At 40.9% G+C, this 23,249-nt stretch overlaps 1 protein-coding gene across 14 annotated transcripts in view; it reads left to right on the top strand.

Annotated features, from left to right (window-relative positions):
- cep170aa (centrosomal protein 170Aa) overlaps positions 1-22,170 on the top strand; it is a 59,104-nt gene extending 36,934 nt beyond the window's left edge. For 2 of the 14 annotated variants that reach the window (XM_066678417.1, XM_066678430.1), the window contains 14 exons: positions 2,620-3,161; positions 5,123-5,224; positions 6,274-6,409; positions 6,659-7,755; positions 8,190-8,610; positions 9,624-9,689; positions 11,960-12,206; positions 15,688-15,868; positions 16,330-16,497; positions 17,716-17,745; positions 17,949-18,037; positions 18,143-18,236; positions 18,343-18,394; positions 19,949-22,170. In XM_066678417.1, the coding sequence (XP_066534514.1) occupies positions 2,620-3,161; positions 5,123-5,224; positions 6,274-6,409; positions 6,659-7,755; positions 8,190-8,610; positions 9,624-9,689; positions 11,960-12,206; positions 15,688-15,868; positions 16,330-16,497; positions 17,716-17,745; positions 17,949-18,037; positions 18,143-18,236; positions 18,343-18,394; positions 19,949-20,160 (3,437 nt within the window). In that variant the 3' untranslated portion in view covers positions 20,161-22,170. Of the gene's footprint in view, positions 1-2,619; positions 3,162-5,122; positions 5,225-6,273; positions 6,410-6,658; positions 7,756-8,189; positions 8,611-9,623; positions 9,690-11,959; positions 12,207-15,687; positions 15,869-16,329; positions 16,507-17,715; positions 17,746-17,948; positions 18,038-18,142; positions 18,237-18,342; positions 18,395-19,948 lie in introns of all 14 variants that reach the window. The other 12 variants (XR_010804019.1, XM_066678418.1, XM_066678423.1 and 9 more) reach the window with 12 other exon arrangements.
- The last annotated feature ends 1,079 nt before the right edge of the window (positions 22,171-23,249 follow it).

Consider the following 23,249-nt stretch of genomic DNA (forward strand, 5'->3'; position numbering starts at 1 on the left):
TTAGCTGCTATCTAGCACTTTTTAAATCCTCCTCTCATAACACACATTGACAGAGCGGAGCACTGAAGCTCGGGTTAGCACTCTCCATTATTTACTTTCTGCATTTTCCTCACCAGGAGCAGTCATTTTATACTACCCTTCCTGTAGTTGAGGTAAACCCACTGCATTATTAGAGATCTCCCCTTAGTTTATAGGATGTGTATGTGCAGAGGAGGAGAGGTTATCACATGTCTCTGACCGCTGGATTGTTTGGGATGCTTCTCTCTGGTAGGATAATTCCTTTCATCTTTATTCTGTTCTACCACTGCAGCTTGATGCTTTGCAACAGGAGGACCATCTCATTTCTGTTGACTTTTGTAATGAAATGGGTGCTAATTTACGATGACCGTGTGCCTTTGAGGCCAGCGGAAAGCTGACAGAGCTGATGTGAGCAGAGATGCATGAGCTGTGTGTGTGTGGGGTGGAGTGGGGGGCAGGTGAATAATGAGAGATGGTGGCCTCTGCAGTATATCCATTGCAAGGCGTGGCTCAGTGTTCTCGTGTTGGACCAGTGTCAGTTCATTTAGATGTGTTTTGTTATCCAAAAAGCAGTGGGTTGAAATTGTTTTACCTTGCTAAATAGGACCAGAGATTTAGCCTTTTGTTTGGGATTGTTTGGAAACCCACATTCGTGTTAGAAGAGCAGAGCTGGGAGCTAAATACACTGCAGGGAACTCAGGACCGGTGTTAATATTGATGATCTCAGGTGAGTGCTTAGCCAGAAGGGAAGTAAAAATATTCATTTTAAATTTATGTGAAGAATTAGGGATGTAAAGATAAGGAATTTCTGGGTCCATAATAATACATGCTAATTAGCTCCTTGTTATGACTAATTGACCAATATAAATAACTGAGCAATTTGCATTCTTGCATTTGCATTCAAAACAAGATCAGATTTCATATTTGACATGGAATCCATATATGGAGTGTAGTGAATGTGAAACTTGTAATAAGATGGCTTATTAAATTTGCATATTATAATCAGGCATTACAGTGTGTTAACATCTGCATATTTGACAGATGTTCTTCAGGGTATAATAATTGGTAAGTGAAACACTAGGGATTTTCACTATGGGGCTCTGTGTTATGACTGTGGGTCTTTGTTGTTATCCTCAATGGTGTTCATTAAGTAAGTGATTCATTTGTGAACCTTTGAAGGCTGAAGGTTATTTGGAAAATTTGCATTGGTGCATATGCAAGCAAAACAGGGTTAGGAGTTGTAATGAATGACTGTACTTTATGTATTACATTGTTTGGCCTTTCATTTAGAAAGTTTTGAGAAAATGAATCAAGCTCCATTCTTGTTTCAGATCTGAAAAGAAGTCTACATGTGCTTCTCACTTTTGTTACACTGTAAGACCACAGCTCAGTAAATTAATTTAGGAATTAATTTTGGAAGTGTGGAGAAATATCTCACAGAATTTTTACATGTTTTCAGTTACTGATGCTTCATTGTTGTTTTCTTTTTGTTGAAATGCTAATAACCTAATGACCATTTTGACTGGAAAATGAAAAAAAAATATTATAAACATAGTCCTTGTTGTTATAAATAATTAGTTGGTGTTTGTTTGTTTATGTGTGATCCCTCTAGTCAGTGTAGATGACTCATATGGCCGATGAGAGCAGCTCTGATGGCTGAAAGAGCGTGCTGTGTGGTATAGAAGAGCTCCATTGTGTGCAGGCTGATGCATGCAAGGCTAGTGTCTAGTGTGGGGTGGCTCTCCCTGCCTCTTAGAGCTGGGCTGTCAGCTCTGGCTGCATGCTATTTCCTGAGCTGCCCCAGCTGAAGAATAGGCACCCCCTTCTTTACCAGCAGCTCCTCTTCCTCCTCCTCTCCTATTTGCTTTTCTTCCCCTTTAGCTGTAAGGCTTGCTTGGATTTGTACTAAGTCACTGGTGTGCAGCCCCCTGCAACTTGAGATGCCAGTCCACACAATGAGGCTCTTATGGGGGATTTTGTTGTAGCTGTGCTCAGGTGCGTCTCGGAAGCTGCCCGTTTGTTGGCAGCCACTGCGCTCTTCTCCTGCAGGACATGCACTAACGGGCAAAGTTTTCTAGGTGCGTTTGAGCGGAGAAATCAACAAAACTGCACTGGAATCCAGCGTTTGAGGACTCACAATTGGCAAGCCTTGTCTATAAGACTTCAGCACTGTAACAGATTAACTCTTAGAAGTTTAGCACTTTAATGATTGCTTTGCTATAACATTTATATATAATTATGTACTTTACATAGTCAGTAAGATATTCATTAACATAATAAATTATGTTTAAAATGATAGGGTCTGCATTGTAATTTTTCTGTTGTTTGAAGGACAAGAAAGGAACATCATGTGACAGGAGTGTAAATGCCAATTTAATATTTCTCACTCATATGTTTTGTAATTTTTCAGGTGGATCCACAAGTTCTACGATTAAGAAATTCAAGTTTACAACTTGCCATTTCCTCTTTAACTGCATTTTTATGTGACTTTTTTCCCACCTATTTCACCTACGAGAAAGCTCTTCAAAATTATGAAGTTGCAATAGCTACACTTGTGTTGTGCTACATAGTTGGAACTCACTTTGTTGTCTTTCTCCACAGGTAGCAAGCATGAGGATGGCACTCAGAGTGACTCAGAGAATGGTTTGGGTCTGCGTTTTGGCAGCAGACGGCACGCAGCTCTAGAAGAACGTCTGAAGGCTGCAGGACTTGCCCGAGCTAAAGGCAACGGAGCAGAGGGTGGGCCTGTTAGCCGCACTGCCTTCATGATTGAGTTCTATGATGAGGACAACCCGCGTAAACGGCGCTCTTACTCCTTCTCCCAGACGGCACCCCTGCTGGGGGGCGTGGCGGGGGAAGGTCTTTGTCCAGCTCCTCCCTCCCGCCCTAAGGTCATGTCTGTGGATGGTAGCAGGAGTGTAGCATCAGCGCTGGCGGCTGTGGCACCCACGGCAGCACGACTGCTTCAGAAGCAGAGATCAGAGGACCCCGGCCTGGAACGTAGCTCGATCAGCACAGGACAACCCAGCCCTGCAGATGAGCCACTGAAACAGGATGATGACCAGAGCGATAAAGGAACCTACACCATCGAGCTGGAAAACCGTAACCCTGAGGAAGAAGAGGCACGCCGCATGATTGATAAGGTATGACACAGGCTTGTAGCCACAAGTTTAAACCAACTGCCAACAATTAACCAGTGTACAAAAACATAAATATACATTTAGTTGTGTACTGTTTTACAATTTTACAAGTTTATTGTGGTTAATGGCCCGCATTTTGAAAGATGCTTATCAGCTTGTGTTTTAGGCACAGTAGCCTTGTAGCTCCAGTACAAAATTAAAAAGACAACAGCTTTGTCCTGGCTGATTGACTACACAGGAGTAAATAAGAAGTGTGTGCAATCAAAATTTTATTTAAAATATTATGTTAAAATGTCTAATTGAAATGCTTTAGAAATACAGAGTCGTTTTCTCCAGAAATAATTTTTGATATACAGGGTGAGTCAAAATTCACAGGACAAATTCCCTTTTATATGAATACTCCAGCAAAATAATGGCAATAGGCTATGTCCAGAATGTGACCGCCATCTTGAAAGCCGCCATATTGGATCAAGTGCAAGTTTTTCCAATGGGAAGGCGGTCATGTAGCATATCAAAGAAATAAGAATGTCCTGCAACTTTTGACTCACCTTGTATAACATTTCCTCTTCAAATTTTAGTGATTGTAATTCAAAATGTTAGCTAGGAAGCCCCAGTGCTACCAAGCTGGAAAGTTGAAAATAACACATACTTCCCTTGAGACGTTTATAACTGGGCATTTATTTATTTTTTTCAAAGTGCTACTAATACAATGTCACTAAACAGCTCACTGTTCACACTCACACTTGGAGGAGAGCACTAAATGCCCAGTTGTGTAATGTGACCAACCAGAACCCTGTACGGGCTAGCACTGTGCTGAATGACATCTAGTATTTGATTATACCTCTTGGTTTTATGTATTCTGCTCTTAATAAAACATCAAACCTGCTACATTCATATGTGTGTTCTTAATCACACACGAACACGATCAGGTATTGTGATAAACGCTGGCACTCAATTAGACTGGACAAAATGACTCTTGAATAAAATCTGCTTTATATTTTGAGTCCTCTGATTTTCTCATGTTGCCGTTCTTGTCACTCCTGACACATTTGAATAACAATGCCTGGAAGACAGGGTTTAACAGGCAATGATTTCTACTCACTGAGTTATGACTCCTGACAGCACTGATAAACAGCACGGGCAGTGTGTCCTGTTTTTTGTGACAGCATCTTTCTGAAGTGCTGTGTTTTGCCTGGAGATCTGTTTGAATGCTGTGCTTTTGGAGTGCTCCCTGCTGTGAATCTATATCTAATGATTTTGTAATGTCCTCATTGACTAACTATGCAGCACTGCTGATATCTTGTGTACCCTCTGGGAGCTGTTAAATTTGTGTTTAATAAAACATTGGTGTCCTGGAGTGTAGACATATTTAAAGTCACATTTTCATTATAATAACCCCATTAAAAACAACCAAAATAACATGCTCAAAATAACAGATTAAACGAGAGAGTATATGAGAGAATTTTTGGGGTACTTGGCTGAAAGTTGAGATTTGTCACTGTCCAGAAAAAGCATAAATAAGCACCTCAAATATGGTGACTTCACAGGAGAAGGCAAGAACAAAAACTTTAATTCCGGGGCATTTGGAATGGTTTTTGTTGATTTATAGATTTTAGAATTTAAAAGAAGCTAATGATTTTAAGTGATGGCAAAAAAAATTAAATAAAAAAGAAATTTTGATGCATGGTTTTCTTTGGAGATAATATACTGACTACTGCCAGTCAAAGCTTAGGGTTTTGTCTAGTTTTTTGAGGTGTGTGTTAACCAGCCTCACTAATTAACACACTCTTTTCATGCCTCGGTGCTGTTGAGCCTCATTTTCTTGCATTGTTGCCATGGAGCCAAGGTTTCTGCACAAGTGCTCAGCAGTCTCTTAACTTTGAAGTCGTGTGTACCACTCAGGTGTCGGTGTCTCTTGGCTCTCAGTCCCTGATTTTCATTGTTTTGTATTCTGCATTGTGCAGGTGTTTGGGGTGGGGAGCTCTCAGGATCTCGGTTGCCCTGGACAACAGCAAGGTGTTGGAAAAGCTAAGGAAATTAAGAAGCCTACCGCAACTACAGCTGAGGTAAAATAAATGCATTGAAGCTGTACTGTTTATTGTATGACTGTGGATCATATCAGTAGGTAGGTATTTAGTAGTAATGCAACTATTGCGATATTTAGCGTTGGGAGTGTAATATATTTAGTCTGAGTTAATATATGCATATCACATGTAGGAGCATGAATGAAATGAATAGATCATAGTAGATATAGCACTCTGCAAATGTTCATTACCATGCTGGTGGTATCAAGGAGAAATCTGGAACTTGTATTTTAATGCTTAGCACATCTCAGGATATGGAATTTTTTTACAAGCCATAAAACAGTAAATACAGAGAAAAGTTATTTTATACCATTTTCATTGATGTTTTGACGGTTCATAGACTTTTTAGGAAATTGAATGTATACAGCTTAAACCAGCAATTCAGAAATCAGCAATCAGTAAATATACCCCATACTGACATAGTACTATGATAATATTTGCTCCAGAGGAAATTCTGTGGGTTCAGACATGGATGTAATGTTGCATGAGAATGTTGCAGTTTTTAAAGGCATACTGTAGTAGCCCTTAATCTGTGTCAAGCATTCCCTTATTTGACCACTCCTTGTTACACAGAGAGTAGGCCACTCATAGACTGACCCAGTTAAGGGCGAAAAGGAGTAATGCTCTCTCCCCTCAAGGCTCACACAGAGAGACAGAGCGAGAGAGAGAGAGAGAGAGAGAGAGAGAGAAACACCATTGTAGATTTGTGGATACATATTTAAGCATTTAGTGCATTTATTATTCAAAATCTCCAGGCTCTAAAATACGCTTTCATGTTGAGCATTGGAAAAGGTCTAGTTTTAGCAGGTTTCCTTGAAAGAGAATGCATTGGACATCACAATTATGCTATGAGGAAAGGAAAAATTAGGTTACATAAAATTTTAATGAATCCAACAAGTTTTTGGTCATTAGTTCCAGACTAATTCATAAGTCAGTTAAATAATATATCCATCCTAAACCTCAATGAGGGTCTTGTCATCACACTAGGATAAGAATTAGAATTGAATCTAACACATGACCTTCATTTGTAGGGTCTCGTGGATGAGTCTGTTGCTGTGGGCAGTCAGCGATGGGTTTCCCAGTGGGCCAGTTTAGCAGCTAATCAAACTAGAACTGATCCCGAGGGTTCCGGGGCAGAACCCGCAGTCTTTGTCCATCAAGAGCGAGGTATTTGTCTTCATGTGTTTTCTATGATGTTATTATACACTTTATAATTTCTAGTGAGAAGAGAATGGCATGCAACACTGTTAAATGTTCTGACTGCAGAGCATGAAACAGATTTTTAATTATGTGGTTTCAATCATGTGATTTTGGCCTTTACTAGATATCTATTTTAAATAAATAATCACTTTGTTTGCAGCGTGACTATGCTAAGTTTGTTACGACATCCTTTACTCTAAGACTTTTTTCTTTTAGATGCTGATGCCTTGGATCCATCACTGTCTATAAAGAGTACTGGGTCTGCTACATCCAGTCAGTGTGAACGGAAGAGGAGGACGTTACCTCAGCTGCCCACTGAGGAGAAGAGCAAGCCAGGCAAGCCCTCATCTATTCTTGGCTTGCGATCTGAGATCGGCGAGAAGCAGGACACAGAGCCCCAGGAAAAGGAGAGTCACAGCGAGCACAAAGGAGACGGCGAATGTGCCCCCCCAACACAGGTCACTCCCAGCAGAAAGACCTCCCATCAGGGTGGGACAAGCGGGATGCAGACATCCTCTACCAAGCCTCCCACGCGTCCTGCCGAGAAGCAGAGTGAGGAGAGCCGCAGGAGGCGCACAGAGGACAAGAGCAAGGGAAGTGATGGGGAAAGAAGTGGGAAGGCCCTGGTGCGACAGGGCAGTTTCACCATTGAGAAGCCCAGCGGGAACGTTCCTATTGAACTGATCCCTCGCATAAACCGGCAGGTAGGAAGTAGAGAGCGTAGTGATTCGGCCGGCAGCATGGACACAGCTACTCTGCTAAAGGACACAGAGGCCGTCATGGCCTTTCTGGAGGCCAAACTCCGTGACGAGAAGAAGCTGGATTCCACAGTCCCATCCAGCCAACCTCCAGGACGGTCCATTTCCCCTGAATCAGACGTGGACACAACCAGCGCAGTTAGTGAAGCGGAGCGGAAGGGTGCCCAGAAGCGGCGTTCTTTCAGCAGCCTTCACAAAGAGAAGAGCAACCTGAGCTCTGCTGGGAAGAGTGCTGCTAGTGCACGGGAACGTCTGGAGAGGAAGGCCAAGACCAAGATTCCAGACGGCCGTCCAGACTCCCGCCGTCCAACTCAGATGACCACACGAGCCCGTCAGCCTTCACTGGACCTGACAGACGATGAGCAGACATCTTCGCTCCCCATTTCCGATGTGCTTTCCTCAGACCAGGAGACTTACTCCAGCCGCTCCCATGGCCGTGGAAACTTCACCTCCACTGACGACCTGCTGCAGTCCAAATTGGACTCTTCCAAAGCCGCCAAAGCCAGCAAAACCAGCAGGACAGCCCTGCCCAGCAGCACTGCTGTGGGCAAACAGGTGTGTCAAAGAGGGGTTAGCCTTGTTTGCTTTATATGACCTTGTCTGTGGTCAAATATTACAAGATTTATCAAACAATGATAGGCACATTTTTGGGTGCCCCTGGTTATAATATTACTTTTATAGATATTCTAAATATCAAAAAATGTGGACATATCCCTACAGTGGATTATGAACACAAGCTAATGCACATTACACTGTGATACATTTTGAAAAATGTGTTATCTTTGATTTAACAGTTTGTTAGCCATTTTAGGATCTTTAGGATCTCCAGGATTTAATATCCATTTGTTATTGTTATTATATTTACAAGATACTAATATCTTACTAATATTTGAAACCTTGCACAGCACTATTAGAATGACTTGATACATTACAGTTTTACATTTTAAAACACATTTGTTAATTTAGTTGAAAATGCTATTTGTTGACAGCAGCCAGCAGGTCTTCCTCAGCCTCGGCCCACCAGAGCATCCCTGCTGCGGCGAGCTCGTCTGGGGGACACATCTGACACTGACCTCGCAGACGCAGACAGAGTTTCAGTGGCTTCTGAAGTGTCCACCACAAGCTCCACTTCCAAGCCTCCATCAGGCAGGAAGAACCTGTCGCGCATCGACATGCTAGCCCAGCCCAGACGCACCAGACTGGGCTCCATCTCTGCACGCAGCGACTCAGAGGCCACTGTCAGCCGCAGCACTACCTCACGAGTGTCCACTGAGACAGCCCTGCGTCTAGGTCTGCGCGCCACCAACCCTGCAGACAGCAAACTTAACCCCCGTCTCCGAGCCAACAGTGTCTCAAAATTAACCGACACCAAGACCAAAGTCACACCTCCGATCTCCGGATCTCCAGCGGGTGAGCAGTTCAGCACAGTTTGGCCACTTATTTTTTTTACACACACTCGATGTGTCACTGAATGTTGGTAACATTGCATGTCAAAAATTTGGGAACACCAAGGACTACAAACACAACATGATTATTTATTAAAAGATTGAAGCTCTTGGTATCCCCAAATGTTTGATTTAAATTTAAAAATCAGTTTAGCTCTGGGCAGCTCAACCAATAGGCTGTGGACCACAAGTGGGCTAAACAGCACCCTCTGGTGGTCCTTGGGACGTAGTAAGCTTTTCAAAGAGTAATATGAACGTATCCTTGCAGTAGTAGTACACGATTCATCTTGTGCCATTTATTCTGCTTAATCAGTTTTTTTTTCTGACTGATGTCTGCTGTAAACAAGGTCATGTTAGACTTATCTGTTGATATTTAATGTTCAGTTGCATATTTCTCAGACCTTAAACATCTGAACATTCTTGGAGGAAAACACTTAAGTGCTATATGTTATACCTTAAATTAACCAAAAGATGCTTGCATTGGCTAGTATCATTCTGAGTAAGTTAAGGAGAGGTTGGATTACCTAATCCACCAAAATACTTTCTCTTCACTACTGATGGCTGTGGCATCGCATAGAACTCACCATCCCCCAACAGCAAAGCCAGCATTTAAAACAGTGACTTAAATCCTTGTCTCAAACCCTTGACAGGCTGTATATAGTTGTGACTCCACACCACTGTTTTTGTTTGTAATTGTAGTGTAAAAAGTATTACTATTTATATTATTATTAGATGTATTCAGTGTAGATTCAGAATATGTTTATTCAGTGCATTAATCAAAAATGCAGCCGGACAGCATACATCTGAATAACTGTCATTTTTATATCGCTTATGCAGATTTTAATTGAATCTTAATGTGCTATCTGGTGTTTCTGTGTTTTGTCTCACTGTGCCTTATTTTCACATTGTCTGTCATCTGTAATTGTGGTCTGACTGTTCGTGTCTTGGTGTCCCTGCATGCATGTGTTGTTTAAAAAGAGAACTTTTATGCAGAGATGACTCAAGCAGAACCTGAAGATGGCCTAGCAGACGAGGAGCCCATGGGTACTGTACCAACTCTGGGCTGTGTGTGCCTTCCATTTTGTGTGTGTATGTGTGTCTGTGTTTCTATGTGCATGTCAGACCATGGTCAAATATGCAGTTGAATTCCTAAACATATGATCATGCAAACATGCAAATATTTTAGAATAGTCTTGAGCAGGCCCTTAAGAAGAGCTCAGAATTGTTTTGTGTTATTTGACTTGGCTTTTTTTTTGTTTTGTTATGTTTTTAACCTCTCATCCAGTTCTCATCCTAAACAGTAAACATTAAGCTCTCTGTCAGTAGATGTTAAGTAGGCTCCTAACTGGTATTAATAGGTAGTTTGTCTCTCTTACTCTTCTGAGAAGGCTTTAGATTAGCTGTTTGAACATTGCTTTGAGGGTTGAATTCCACTACCAGAGCATTAATAATATCAGGCACTGATGTTGAATGATTTGTTCTTAATCAGAAGTGCCACTTGGCCAGTTCAAGGTAGTGGATGGTGCTCTATTTCTCCAGAGAAAACAGTTCCATTGCTTCGTTCAGCGGTGCTTTGGAAGCTTTAAACCCCTCTGGCCTATGCTTGATATTGAGCATGCTGTACATCGGCCCATGTACTACATCCCATTCAATTTGAAATGCATCGCTAAGGTTTATGCAAGCATGCAATTACAACAATGGATGGAATGTTAAATTAAAAGGGGTGTCTTGTCTACAAACATTTTGACTTTTAGATTTTTATACCTTTTTATGGTAATGTATCTTAAATATCCATTTTCGATTGCCCCTTTTTCGCACCAAAACAAAACCATGCAGTATCTGCCAAAAACGATTTGCAATTATGCTGATGCAAGCACAAGGCAATTTGAATCAAAACTTTTAAGTAAAGTTCATCGAGCACATGTTGAAACGGCTTCCCCTGATGGCAATAACTAATAAAATCATTTTGATTCGACTCGTGTGCAAATTTTCCCTCTGCCTGATTCATCATGGTTACCCGTTACTTTAGAATGATTAGAGCTTCTCTTTGCTTGGCATTGACGTGTAGTGTAGATTTCGTCTTGTATGTTCTTACCAGGTTTGGATTTTAAGGTTACAGTGCCTTGTGTGTGGGTATTATTTGTTTGCGCTCTTAAAGCTGTATATGATGTTGTATAATTTTCTGCCACTGAAACAAGATCTTGCTAGTAATAGATTTTAATGTTCAGACCTGATGAGTAACAATGGCTTTTATTCATTATAGTTGTGTATGGTCATATCTTATCCTTAAAAATCTGGGGCATGGTATTTTACCAACCTGGAAGTGAATGTTTGGATAAATTATTATTTATCAGTAACATTAAAATAGCAGTGGTAATACTAAAAATTGTAATACCAATATTACACACAACATGGCAATCAGCGATACCTGTACTAAATCTGTTTACTTATTTTTTGCACACACAATATTTATTCCTCTTTAATAATAAATGGCATCAGTGTTAATTTCACATTTCATTTTTTTACTCATTGTAATTTTAACAGTATAAAGCGGTGTGAGTTCAGGACAGTAGACGATCAGTACAGTCACGGCTGGACCTCAGACACTGCCCACAATGTAACTGGCTCTGGAGCTCTTGATTGCTTTTCTATTATTGGCTTAGTGTCTAAATATCTACATGAATTACTGTGCTTCATTTCAGCTGACTACAAACAGCAGGGTGTCTTGTGGAAAAAACAGTAGTCATCAGTGGGTGTTTGTTTCCATGCATTGATGCCAATTTGTATATTAAGCTCAAATCACAGCTTGTGTCATATGACAGTTCCCTAACTGTGGAATTATATTCCATTCAGGTCACTCAAATCTGTGTTCATTGTTAAACAAATTTGATGAATAAGGGCCATGGCAAATAAGGTAATGATAGGAGTATAATTAATTAATGTGTCTCTACAAAATCCCTGGGAATGACATAGTTCAAACCTTGTATCAGTGGTGGAAAAGGGGCTGTGTTTGAACCTTGGTGTGTGGGAGTGTTTTTCTCATCCTCTAACAAGACCTTACTGTGTCTGTGTCTAATACTGACAAAAGCCTGGAATCAAAACTTGCCAAATATTGACAAGTCCCTAAAGATTTTGACCCCATTTTCTCAAAACTTACCTCCCCCACATTTTTATTTTCTAGCACACATATCCCATAAGCTCATGCAGCTGCTTGCAGGGGGGGGGATCTCAAGGGGAAAAATGGTCATAATATATGTGCTCTCATTTGGATCCTAAGTATTACACACTAATCTCAGCCCCCTGTGTCCCTGCAGCGGCTAACAGGTGGAGACGCCTGCCTCCAGAATATGCCTCCACCTCTGAGGACGAGTTTGGCTCCAACCGGAACTCCCCTAAACATGGACGCTTGCGTCCAGGCACTACTCTCCGCACCAGTAGACTGAGCGGCACGCTCACAACCTCATCCACACCAAGCCCTGGAGGCATTGGCCTCAAACATAGGACGAGAGAGCAGGAGGACTACATCCGAGACTGGACAGCACACAGTGAGGAAATCGCCAGGTACTCATCAACTCTGTGGTTCTAAAACTCTCTGCATATTTGTGCTCTTCTGCTGTAGTTCTGGTTACCCACTGCCCTGCACAGTTTCAGTTATTTCCTGTCTCAAAACACCTTATCCTGTTGTATTGCACTCATTGTATTGTACATACAATACAACCTGTTGGGACCCTGTCCTGGACAAGGCTCATAACATTAGCCTATGGCTTGGAGGAGATGGGAAGGGAAAAAAAGGGTAAATATAACCCTGTGTGGAAATAGTGAGTTAATTCAGCTACTTTAGGAGCACATGTGCCTAAGGTCACCATGCTTAGTGCCAAGCTCGGGTTAAAGGGATACAAAGCTCCTCATTCTGGCTTGGAGCTGTGAAACTTTTCTGGAATGATAAATCTCCATGCATTTTCTTTGGCATGAGTTGGAGTGGTGTGTGTGATCCGGAACTAATCTTCCAACACCAGGACCTCACTAGTAGTTATGTGGGAGAAAGCTATCATATCCTCAAATCCTTACACCTGGGGTAAAGCCTTACCAAATGAGTTGAAGCAAACTGGGATATGTACTTTATTTATGCCTATTTAAAGGGGACATCTACGATTGTGAGGAAACACTGTTCTCTCTGATTTGTTTATGTTCAGAAGCACATCGTCTTTTAATGTGGAATGTTGGGTTTGAGGGGAAAAAAACAACTGTTAGAAAGTGGCTGAAGTTTAAATTGTCTGTAAGTTTTTATTCACTGTTTGAATTACCACAGAAACTTGTTTGTGACTTGAGTTTTGTAGCACTTTGATTAATGCAGTTAGCTGTCTCCTGAATTTGGAGACATTTCCACCATAAGAGATCCGAAACACAAAATTAAGTCAATATTACTCACCTATGGAGCAGAAATAGAGCAATAGGATCATCTTGGTTTGTGATTTTCAACACTGGGAGTTCTCACCATTGTCTAAAAAAAACTTCAAATTACTTTTCTCTGCTATTGGCAGAGAGAGCGAGAAAGAGAGAGAGAGAGAGAGAGAGAGAGAGAGAGAGAGAGAGAGAGAGAGAGAGAGAGAGAACGAGAGAGAGAGAGAGAGAAAGAGAGAGAGAGAGAGAGAGAGAGAGAGAGAGAGAGAGAGAGAGAGAGAGAGAGAGAGAGAGAGACTAGCACACTGGACTGAGACAGTTTATTTTTGTCATTTACATATACTGGGGCCTTATAAAGACTTTATACCAGGTTCAAGCAGGCAAAAAGACTGGAGAATTAGCAAATGGTAGGGAAACATCCCCAGAATTTTTTTTTTAACTCGTGATCATCACCTTTAAGAGGAAACTTTTACATGCTATTTACGAATACTTGGCTGTATAGTGTATTCAGCTTCTTTTGTTACTATAGGAATTAAAACACTGGAGTGTAGTCCATGACGTGACCACTACTGAGTGTGGAAACACAGTGTAAGGCCTGTTTGAGGTTGTTGTCAGTTTGAGTTTGGAGCTCAGCTGCAGTAACCCAGAGAGACAGTGACCTGCTCTCCTGCTACGAGAAATGACCCAACAGCAGTTTGGCAGCTTGTTTGCTGCCCCCCTTCACTCTGTCTCTCACATGCACGCACACACCATTTCTCCCTTCTTGCTGTTTTTGGCAGATTTTATACCTGCAGATGTCCGCTGTCCCTTGCTCTTTATCTTTGTACAGCTCTTCCACTCGACCTAGTAATCACATTTAAACTCAACGGACAGCAGAGCACTTTTGATTCAACACAACACAAACACATTATTTTTTATCTCTGAGTGACACTTTTAAGTGAATGTAAAATCAGTAGCATTGCTCACCATTTTCCTCAGAGCAGCACATACTATATTACAGCAGGCGCATTTCACAGTGTTCATACAAAGAGAAACACTTCTCATGGTTATTATGGTTAATCTGATGTGAAGTTTTTTGTGAGAGCAGAATGGAGTGTGAGACATCAGCTTTGTACACAGCAAAAGAGGATATGCTTGACTAACACATAGTTTGGGAATGTAATATACAGTGCTCTCCAGAATTACTGGCCCTCTTGGTAAAGCTGAGCAAAAAATGCAATAAAATAATATGTTACATCCATTAGATTTATTCCTAAATATAAATTCTAAAATATGAGCAAAACCAGAGCTAGCAGGGAGCTGAAATGCAGAGACATCATGAACAGAGCAGGGCAGTATAGGTAATGTGAAAGATACTGCAACTAGGAAAATAAATAGAAAAGTATCTATGGGTATTTAGTATGGACAAATGGCCTCATATTCATTATGATACATTAACCTTAAGCTGTTCATCACTCTCACTGTTGTCAAACTTCTCCAAAATCGTAACATTGCAATACAATGTTCCCAATTTCTAATGGAAGGTAATGCAGAAATTATTCTAGACCATCTCTTATTAGTTCATTCATTATTAATATCTAACACAAACTAAAGAGCATCTAACTTTTGAAATTAAACCAATATGTAAAAAAGGCACATACAAGGTTTTGATCAGAGTGAAACAGCATCTTTTAAAAAATTATTTATTTTTGCATTTTATTAAAGTGCATTTTCGGTTTTTAGGGGAAAAAAATCATATGGGCTTAAGAAAAAGCTCATAAATCCTTTCATTCATTCATTATCTGTAACCGCTTATCCAGTTCAGAGTCGCGGTTGGTCCAGAGCCTACCTGGAATCATTGGGCGCAAGGCAGGAATACACCCTGGAGGGGGCGCCAGTCCTTCACAGGGCGACACACATTCACTCACACACAGACACTTTTGAGTCACCAATCCACGTGTGTTTTTGGACTGTGGGAAGAAACCACGCGGACACGGGGAGAACACACCAACTCTTCATAGACAGTCACCCGGAATGGGAATCGAACCCACAACCTCCAGGCCCCTGGAGCTGTGTGACTGCGACACTACCTGCTGAGCCACCCCGCCGCCAGCACTATATTTAGTGCTTTTATTTTTCAGTATCAGTAATTCTGGTTGACACTATGTGCCATGCATTTTCCTGCTGTTACAATTCCCCAAGTCATTCCAGTTTTCCAGGCAAAGATTTTGTGTAGTACTGGACTGAACTGGAGTGGTAATGAACCACATTCACATTCATGGCATTTAGCAGAAATTCATTTCCAGAGCGACAATAAGACAGCATTAAGAGTACTGACCACAGTTTCTTATCAACAGAGTTTGGTGCCCTTGCCCAAGCTGGGACTAGAATCTCAGTCTGTCACATTGAAGGCACTGCTGTTACTCAATGCATTAAACAACATGTGACTCTTGGTTGATCTAAGAGCAGGCTGAACTGGTGCCTAGGAAATGCTTTTGTTGCCTTTATTGTTCTATTGTATAATGTCACTGTGTTAATCACTGTGTTTGTGTGCATGTAATTGAGCATGTACAGAGCAGTAAGGCCCACATAATGATTTTATTGTTGTTTTGCATGTCTGTGAACTCCCCTAGTTTCCAGGCACCCGTCTGATGGTTAATAGGTTATTCCCCTGTGTGCGCAGGATCAGTCAGGACCTGGCCAAGGACCTAGCCATCCTGGCACGGGAGATCCATGACGTGGCAGGCGAGATTGACTCTGTCAGCTCCTCGGGCACGGCGCCCAGCACCACAGTCAGCACAGCAGCCACCACACCCGGCTCTGCCATCGACACCAGAGAGGAGGTACAGTGTATTTTATTTCAAATCTCACACCACACTGCCACCAAAGACATTACTGTATGAAGGAGGATTGGATTGGTTTATGAGGAAAGTCACACATTGCTATTAAAAAAGACACTCCGTGTTGATACGTACATGTGAAGTAGCAAAATTTTATTTGCCTTATTAGAGTTGAAAATGACAAACCTTTATGCAATTTTTATATGATGTTATTGTTTTGAAATGTAACTGTGCCTTTTATTTTTTGGGTTATATCCCTCTCCCCATTCAGAGCTAAGAGTCTCGACTTTGAGACTAAAAACCTCAGTGTCAGGCAGTAACAAAATACTGATTTGTATGTGATTTCACTTCTTTGTGTATCTTCACGATTAGCAACGACCCAGGTGACTGTGTATTTTTTATCCTCACACTGTTCTGTATGTTTTTTTCCCTTTCATTTCATGGTTTGTTACTGTTACCTGTAGCTGGTTGATCGAGTATTTGATGAAAGTTTGAACTTCCGGAAGATCCCCCCTGTGGTTCAGACGAAGGCTCCAGAGATAAACGGCCGGTCAGTGGAGCTGCGACCTCGAGCCCCCGACAGTCTGGATCCCCATGCAGCACTGCGCAGACGCACATGGAACAGAGATGAGGTCAGGCCGGTACGAACATTATCACCTGCACTATTCAGATATACACACTGATATCACAGTCATATACAGTGTCAATGTACAGTGTGTGGACAAAAGTACTGAGTCATTTACACATTCTGCCTATGGGATTTTATGATATCCCATTCTAAATCCATAGCCATTAATCTGGAGTTGGTCCCCCCTTATAACAGCTTCCACTTTTCTAGAAAGGTCTTCTACAAGATTTTAGACCACACATCCAGAAGAACATTACTGAGGACTCTGATGTTGGAACTAGCTCACATTCTTCATTCTAGTACATCCAAAAACTGTTTGATGGGTTTGAGGTCAGGGCTCTGTGCAGGCCAGTGAGTTTCTTCCACACCAAACTTACCCAAACATGCCTTTATGGACCTTGCTTTGTGCACTGGTGCACAGTCATGCCGGAACAGAAAAGTGCTTTCCCCGAACTTCCTCAAAATGTTTTGGTGTCCTGAAGCATAAAAATGATTTTCTTCACTGGAACTTAGGGGCTCAGGCCAACCCCTGAAAAAAAACCCACAGCTTTATCCCTCCTCCACCAAACTTTATAATCGGCACTCTGCAGTCAGACACACTCATCCATCAGACAGCCTGATAGAGAACCTGGATTGATCACTCCAGAGAACACGTTTCCACTGCTGCCGTTTCCAGTGTGAGCGTGCTTTACACCACTCTTTTCAATGCTTAGCATTTTGCTTAGTAATATAATGCTCGTGTTTAGCTGCTCGGCCATGAAGTTGTTGGTGCATGTTTTTTTCTCTCTGTGCACCTGCACTCTGCAACTTTACATAATCTTCGTGGCTGAGTTGCTGTGGTTCCTAAATGCTTCCAATTTAGGAATTTTGGAGGAAGTAAATGTCATGAAAAGTCTTGTTGCAACGGTGGCACCCTATAAATTTACCACATCCAAATTCCATCCCATTCTTTCACAAATGTTTTAAAGGCAGGATGCATGGCTATTTGTTTAACTTTATACACCTATGGCAATGGGACTGAATGGAACATCTGAATTCAATGATTAGGTGTGTCCCAATACCTTTGTCCTTACAGTGTAGGTACAGTTCACCAAAAGCCTACTGCAATGGTCCATATGTGGACCTATGCTTCACGTCTTCAAAAAATCATTTATATATTAGAGGTTGAATATAAATGCAATGGTAAGACTTATAATTGCATTTAAATCCACATTTTTGACAGCAGTTGTCCACCCGTGTCAGTGAGCTACTGGTGAGAAATAATTCATATTACATTATATCAAGCTTTTGTTTTTGCCTGCAATGAATGCAACACCTAATGAGCCATAAAAGCTTTCTGGCCTACAGTAACATTCTAATGTGCTTCATAATCTACTTTCGTGAGTTGTTGGTTTCTATAAATTCCTTGCTCTTTATGTTTTTTCCCTAATTATTAAAATTCTGTGTGTCCTGTAGGCGGTGTTAGACAGTTTGCTGTTGACTTCCGTCTCTCAGCTGTCTTCCAAAATCCGCCAATCTGTGGATAAAACAGCGGGCAAAATCAGGTAAGTCACACAAAACCGCCAGTCATTGTTTCTAAACTGCAAAATAGAGAGTAATGTGAATCATGTGAGCAATTTGTGTTCTTATGATTATCTTCTGTATTCAAGGATATTGTTCAAAGACAAGGACAGGAACTGGGATGACATCGAGAATAAGCTCAGTTCAGAGACTGATGTACCACTTCTCAAAACCACTAACAAGGTCTGTTCTCTTCAATCCCAGATTTTGTTACAGTCATTTGCTGACAGAATATTAGACAGAATATTAGAAGGTTATTCTAATCTTGCCTTACTTTTATGATACTTAGGAAATATCATCAATTCTAACCGAACTGAAAAGGGTGGAGAAACAGATTCAAGGTAAGGATGTCTGGAGGTGTGGAGAGTGCTGCTTTCAGAAAGCTGTATTACTTATACACACACCATATATGGCTCCCGAGTGGCCCAGATGTCTAAGCGTTGGCTCTTTCATTGGGAGATACTTGGTTTGATTCGAGGTGATGATTCAGAGGCCTGGGGTTCTAAGACAGTTGACATTGCTCAACCTGAGTGGGTAGGAAGGTCCCTGCTCTCCCCTCTTTGATATCATGTGTATCGGAGGAAACCTGTATTTGTCCTCACCCATTCAGTATTGAAATCGTGTGTGATAGGGGGTGCTTAGCTAACAGGGTGGGAATGGAGTACTGGGTGAAAATTCTACAACCCAGGGTATAAACATTCATTCATTCATTATCTGTAACCACTTATCCAGTTCAGGGTCGTGGTGGGTCCTGAGCCTACCCAGCATCATTGGGCGCAAGGCACGCAACACACACACTCACACACACTCAGACCTATGGATACTTTGGAGTCACCAATCCACCTACCAGCGTGTGTTTTTGAACCGTGCGAGGAAACCGGAGCACCCGGAGACACACGCAGACCCAGGGAGAACACACCACACTCCTCACAGACAGTCACCCAGAGGAAACCCACACAGACACAGGGAGAACACACCACGCTCCTCACAGACAGTCACCCGGAGGAAACTCACACAGACACAGGGAGAACACACCACGCTCCTCACAGACAGTCACCCGGAGGAAACCCACACAGACACAGGGAGAACACACCACACTCCTCACCCGGAGTGTGGAATTGAACCCACAACACGGATATAAAAAAAAATAAATACATAAAAATAAAAAACAACACATGATTCTATCTGTAACCAACAAAAATATTATTAGTAGAAACGAGTGGTTTCAATTATCTAAAGTTTAATCACTATGACATTCTATGATTCAATCATGATTAATCACAAATTAAAATACTAGTTTTTCCTTGTTATGTTTTAGAAGGGAGATAAAACAATGTGGTATGAAAAACTCAGAGGAAACCATTCTTTTTACTTTAAAATATTTACACCATAGCTTTTTATGATATTTCAATTAGAATCTCTCAATCTGCTTAACATCAAACACAACAAAAACTAAGACTTTAATTTAAAACAATGTGGCACGCAGCTCAAAGCTCAGACAATAAAATGCCTCCAAAATCCAGTTTCAACAATTAAATCACTGTAAAATAAGTGAATTACGGGAGGAAGTTGTGGCCAAAGTTGGTAAAATTATTAACTTGTGTTAAATGAACACATTAAAGTTTCCTGATTAATCACGTCTTAACTCATTAACGCTGAGAGCACTAGTAGAACCCTATATCAATATGTTATATAATCTCCCAATATAAGCAAAAAAGTTGAATGACGCACTTTGGAGAAGCTGCACATGAGCAAAAGCTCACTCTAAAGCCAGCGCTCAAGAGGTCCCACCCAGCATTCGTGTCTGTATAATGTGGACTGATAGAGCTCCATCCACGACAGTGTTCCCCTCAACACAGATATTTGAAATAATCCTCTTCATCCCTGTCCTGCAGTCATAAATATCATGGTGGATCCTGATGGAACCTTAGACGCTCTAACCAGCCTGGGCTTGACTAGTCCGACGTCCACCAAGCCCAAAAGTGGGCCCTGGGGGCCTCAGCCTGGCAATGGATCTTCAAAACCCACCACCATCTCACCCAGCCTCGGACAGGACCTCAGCTGCCCCCAGCCCAGCGCAGAGGCAAGCACCGTAACCAACAAATGAACTGAGAGGAACATCTAATAGCTAATACATGACTGTCCAGGAACAGATAAAGCTCTTGTACATATTGTATGTATTCCTCCCTCTATGCCCTTCAAGATTGCTATATGGGAAAATTCCGTTTTCCTCTTCAAGTGCAGCAGTGAAGGTCACTCCTGTGGATCTGGACCTTGACGTGCAGTAGATGAACAGAGGCAGCTGCTGGTGGCAGGAGGTGAGAGGTCAGTGAGTTGCCACTACACATGATTAATGGTGTCAGAGCCAGCTGTGGGCTGCAAGTGTGAACGCTTCCATTCAGGAGTGACCCAGGTAGACTTTGTTTGAACTCTTTCAGCTTCTACAGAATGCAACTCCAGTGCCTGTCTGCTCTCCCCTAAGCAAACCCTCCTACTAATCACAACGTATTCTATTAATGATCATGTCTATTTCTGCCTCACAGATGAGATTTGTTGATGACGGGGAACGTGCCCAGTGTACTGTACTTACTGAGTCTGGTGTCTTCATAAGCATGGTCTTGTCCATTTCAAAGTCCCTGAGGCCAAAGGCCAAGATCCAGGAACATGACAAGCAGTTGTCTGGGAGAAGTGATTGAAAACTTGCCGACCAGGCAAACTGTGCAAAAAAAAGACCAGTCAACATTGATATTAAGTACAATTTTTTTTCAGAGAGAATATTCAGTTAAGAGATAAACAGCCAATAAATATGTCAGTTTTCTCATTATTAAAGAGTATACCTTTTTTTTTTTTCAAAGAAGTCGACAGGACTATATCCACACCTCCAGTGTTCAGTCTTTTAAGTTACTTGCTTTTTTTTTTGTCAAAGTAATCTTAAACATATTCAAGGATATGTGTACAGATATTTATGTACATTTCCCTCTTTTTGTCTGTTTTTTTCTGAATTACAGCTGCACATCATTTTAGATCTTTTAATCATTTTGGAATCTTGTTTATTCAAAGGTAAAACCATCTTTTTTACCTTCCTGTTTATACAAGTGAATTATCTCATTTAATTTCCTCCAAGAAATTTGTCCTGAAAAATAAATAACCTGTAATTTGTGCTTCATGGCGTAGAAATGACTAGAGATTAACCGTGATCTCTGATATTTACATTGCTTTAAAAGATTCAAAAAGCAGTGTCAACTTTAGATGTCATGAATTTAAATGTGAATCAGCTAACCAAAGGAAATACCATGTACACATTGTGCAATTTAATTCTATCCATGCACTCAGAAGACGATAATGGAGGCCATTTTCTTGATTACACAAAGTGCATTTATGCTTTTAAAATCAGTATAGTTTGGCTGTAGTAAAAAAAAAAAAGAATCAGTGACAATATGCTGATTCAATGCATATTTATTACATTTTGGGCTAAAGGACAGATACAGTTCTTCAGTTTAAAGCTGTCCAAACATTCTAGGGTCAGTTTAAATTTGCAAGTGACACATGCATAACAAAATGTAGTTTTACTCTCGTAACAGAAGACAGTATTTAGAGGAAGACAGTATTAGACAGTGCATTAGTGAAAAGTTCTATGGCATTGTTGCTGAACATCACTCATTCACTAACAATGTTCTCTGGATTGTGTGGTGAGATTTTACCTGAGCCTTATAATGAGCAGGCTTTAATGAGTATGCTTGCTTTAAATAAGTTGCAGTCAAATAAAAGTGAATCTTATTAACAGCAGAAACTCAGTACACTAACATTCTGTGTAACCCCAGTCATTATTATGTGCAATTAAAGGTAGTCCACATTTGTCAATATTTTCACAGCTGGTGAGCTAGTGTAATATTCATGAGAGAAGGCTCCACCTGACGATGCACCGAAATAAAAAAACCTTGGCCAAAAACAATCAAAATCAATAAACATTTAAAAAGCTCTCAGTGAATAACTGACACAAGGCAGTGGTCATCCAAACATTTTGTACATAGCTAGAGATTCTTATTGGAATTTTAAACTGCACTGCAGCTATATTCAGGCACCATAAGAGCTTGAATGCTCCAGGTGTTAAAATCTGGCATTATTCCACCTTAAATAGCTCAGCAGTTACATTCTGGTGCCAGAAAACTTGAATAAAAATATGGCAAAAAAGACATAGTATTTAATTAATTATAACCCTTACACACGTAATGTTCCTCAGAAACAGTGAATTTCACAAAGAGAAACGGCTCTGCTCTTGCTCCACTAGAGGGCGCCAGAAATAGCGACTTAATGCCTATTCAAATCCGTTCTATTCATGTTTTCTGTTTTTCAGTGAAACACAACCGAGGTCAATTTTTCGGTGCATCCCCAGTTCCTGCATAAGTCAGTGCGTACTGTATTATCTGAATCCCGTTTCCTCTTGCTGCTTGGCTGTATTTACGTTAATGGGGAGGGTGGGGGAGGGGGGTGCCTGGCCTTTCTTTGTGAACTTGTGTGTCGTAGAGAGTATGAGCTCAACTTAGTACAACTGTACTTAGGAACTGAACCAGTAGTGGACATAGGTACAGGACTAAACCCTTAGCTTTTTCTAGTTTTGATTCTTTGGTTCATGTCTGGTAAATGTATGATGTCACTAAGTGCCCGGTAATGGAAAATGTAGTTTTTGGGCCTTTTAGGAAGGAAATCATAATGTAGCGTGCTGAAGGGTCATTTTGCACATCTTGGACTGATGTAGGGTAAAAAGCATTACATGTGTTAAACCCATAGCGGGTACAAAAACACATAATACCAAAATGACACCAGTATATTCTACTGTTCTCTCATTACAGGACACATTGAGGCAATGCCCTCCAGACACTAAGAGAGACTCATAGTTTATGTTCTGATTACCATTTTACTTGATGAGAAAGAGCAAACATGTTTGGTACAGTTTTTATGTTTTGTTTTGTTGTTGATTCTGTTTCATACCATTTTATTTTATCATCATTTTTTATAAATACTTTTATTTATTTTTTTGATTTATTATTGTCTAATGCTTCAAATTGTTGCGTCACATTTTTGTCTTTTTTAATGGAATTTTTGCGTACTCTCAATAAAGGACGAAATATTTCTGGATCTGTATTACAGTTTACTTTCTGTGTGTTTACATTTTAATTTTAAATAAAGACACTTGCA

Source organism: Hoplias malabaricus, chromosome 8 (assembly GCF_029633855.1).
Source record: "Hoplias malabaricus isolate fHopMal1 chromosome 8, fHopMal1.hap1, whole genome shotgun sequence".
NCBI lineage: Eukaryota > Metazoa > Chordata > Actinopteri > Characiformes > Erythrinidae > Hoplias > Hoplias malabaricus.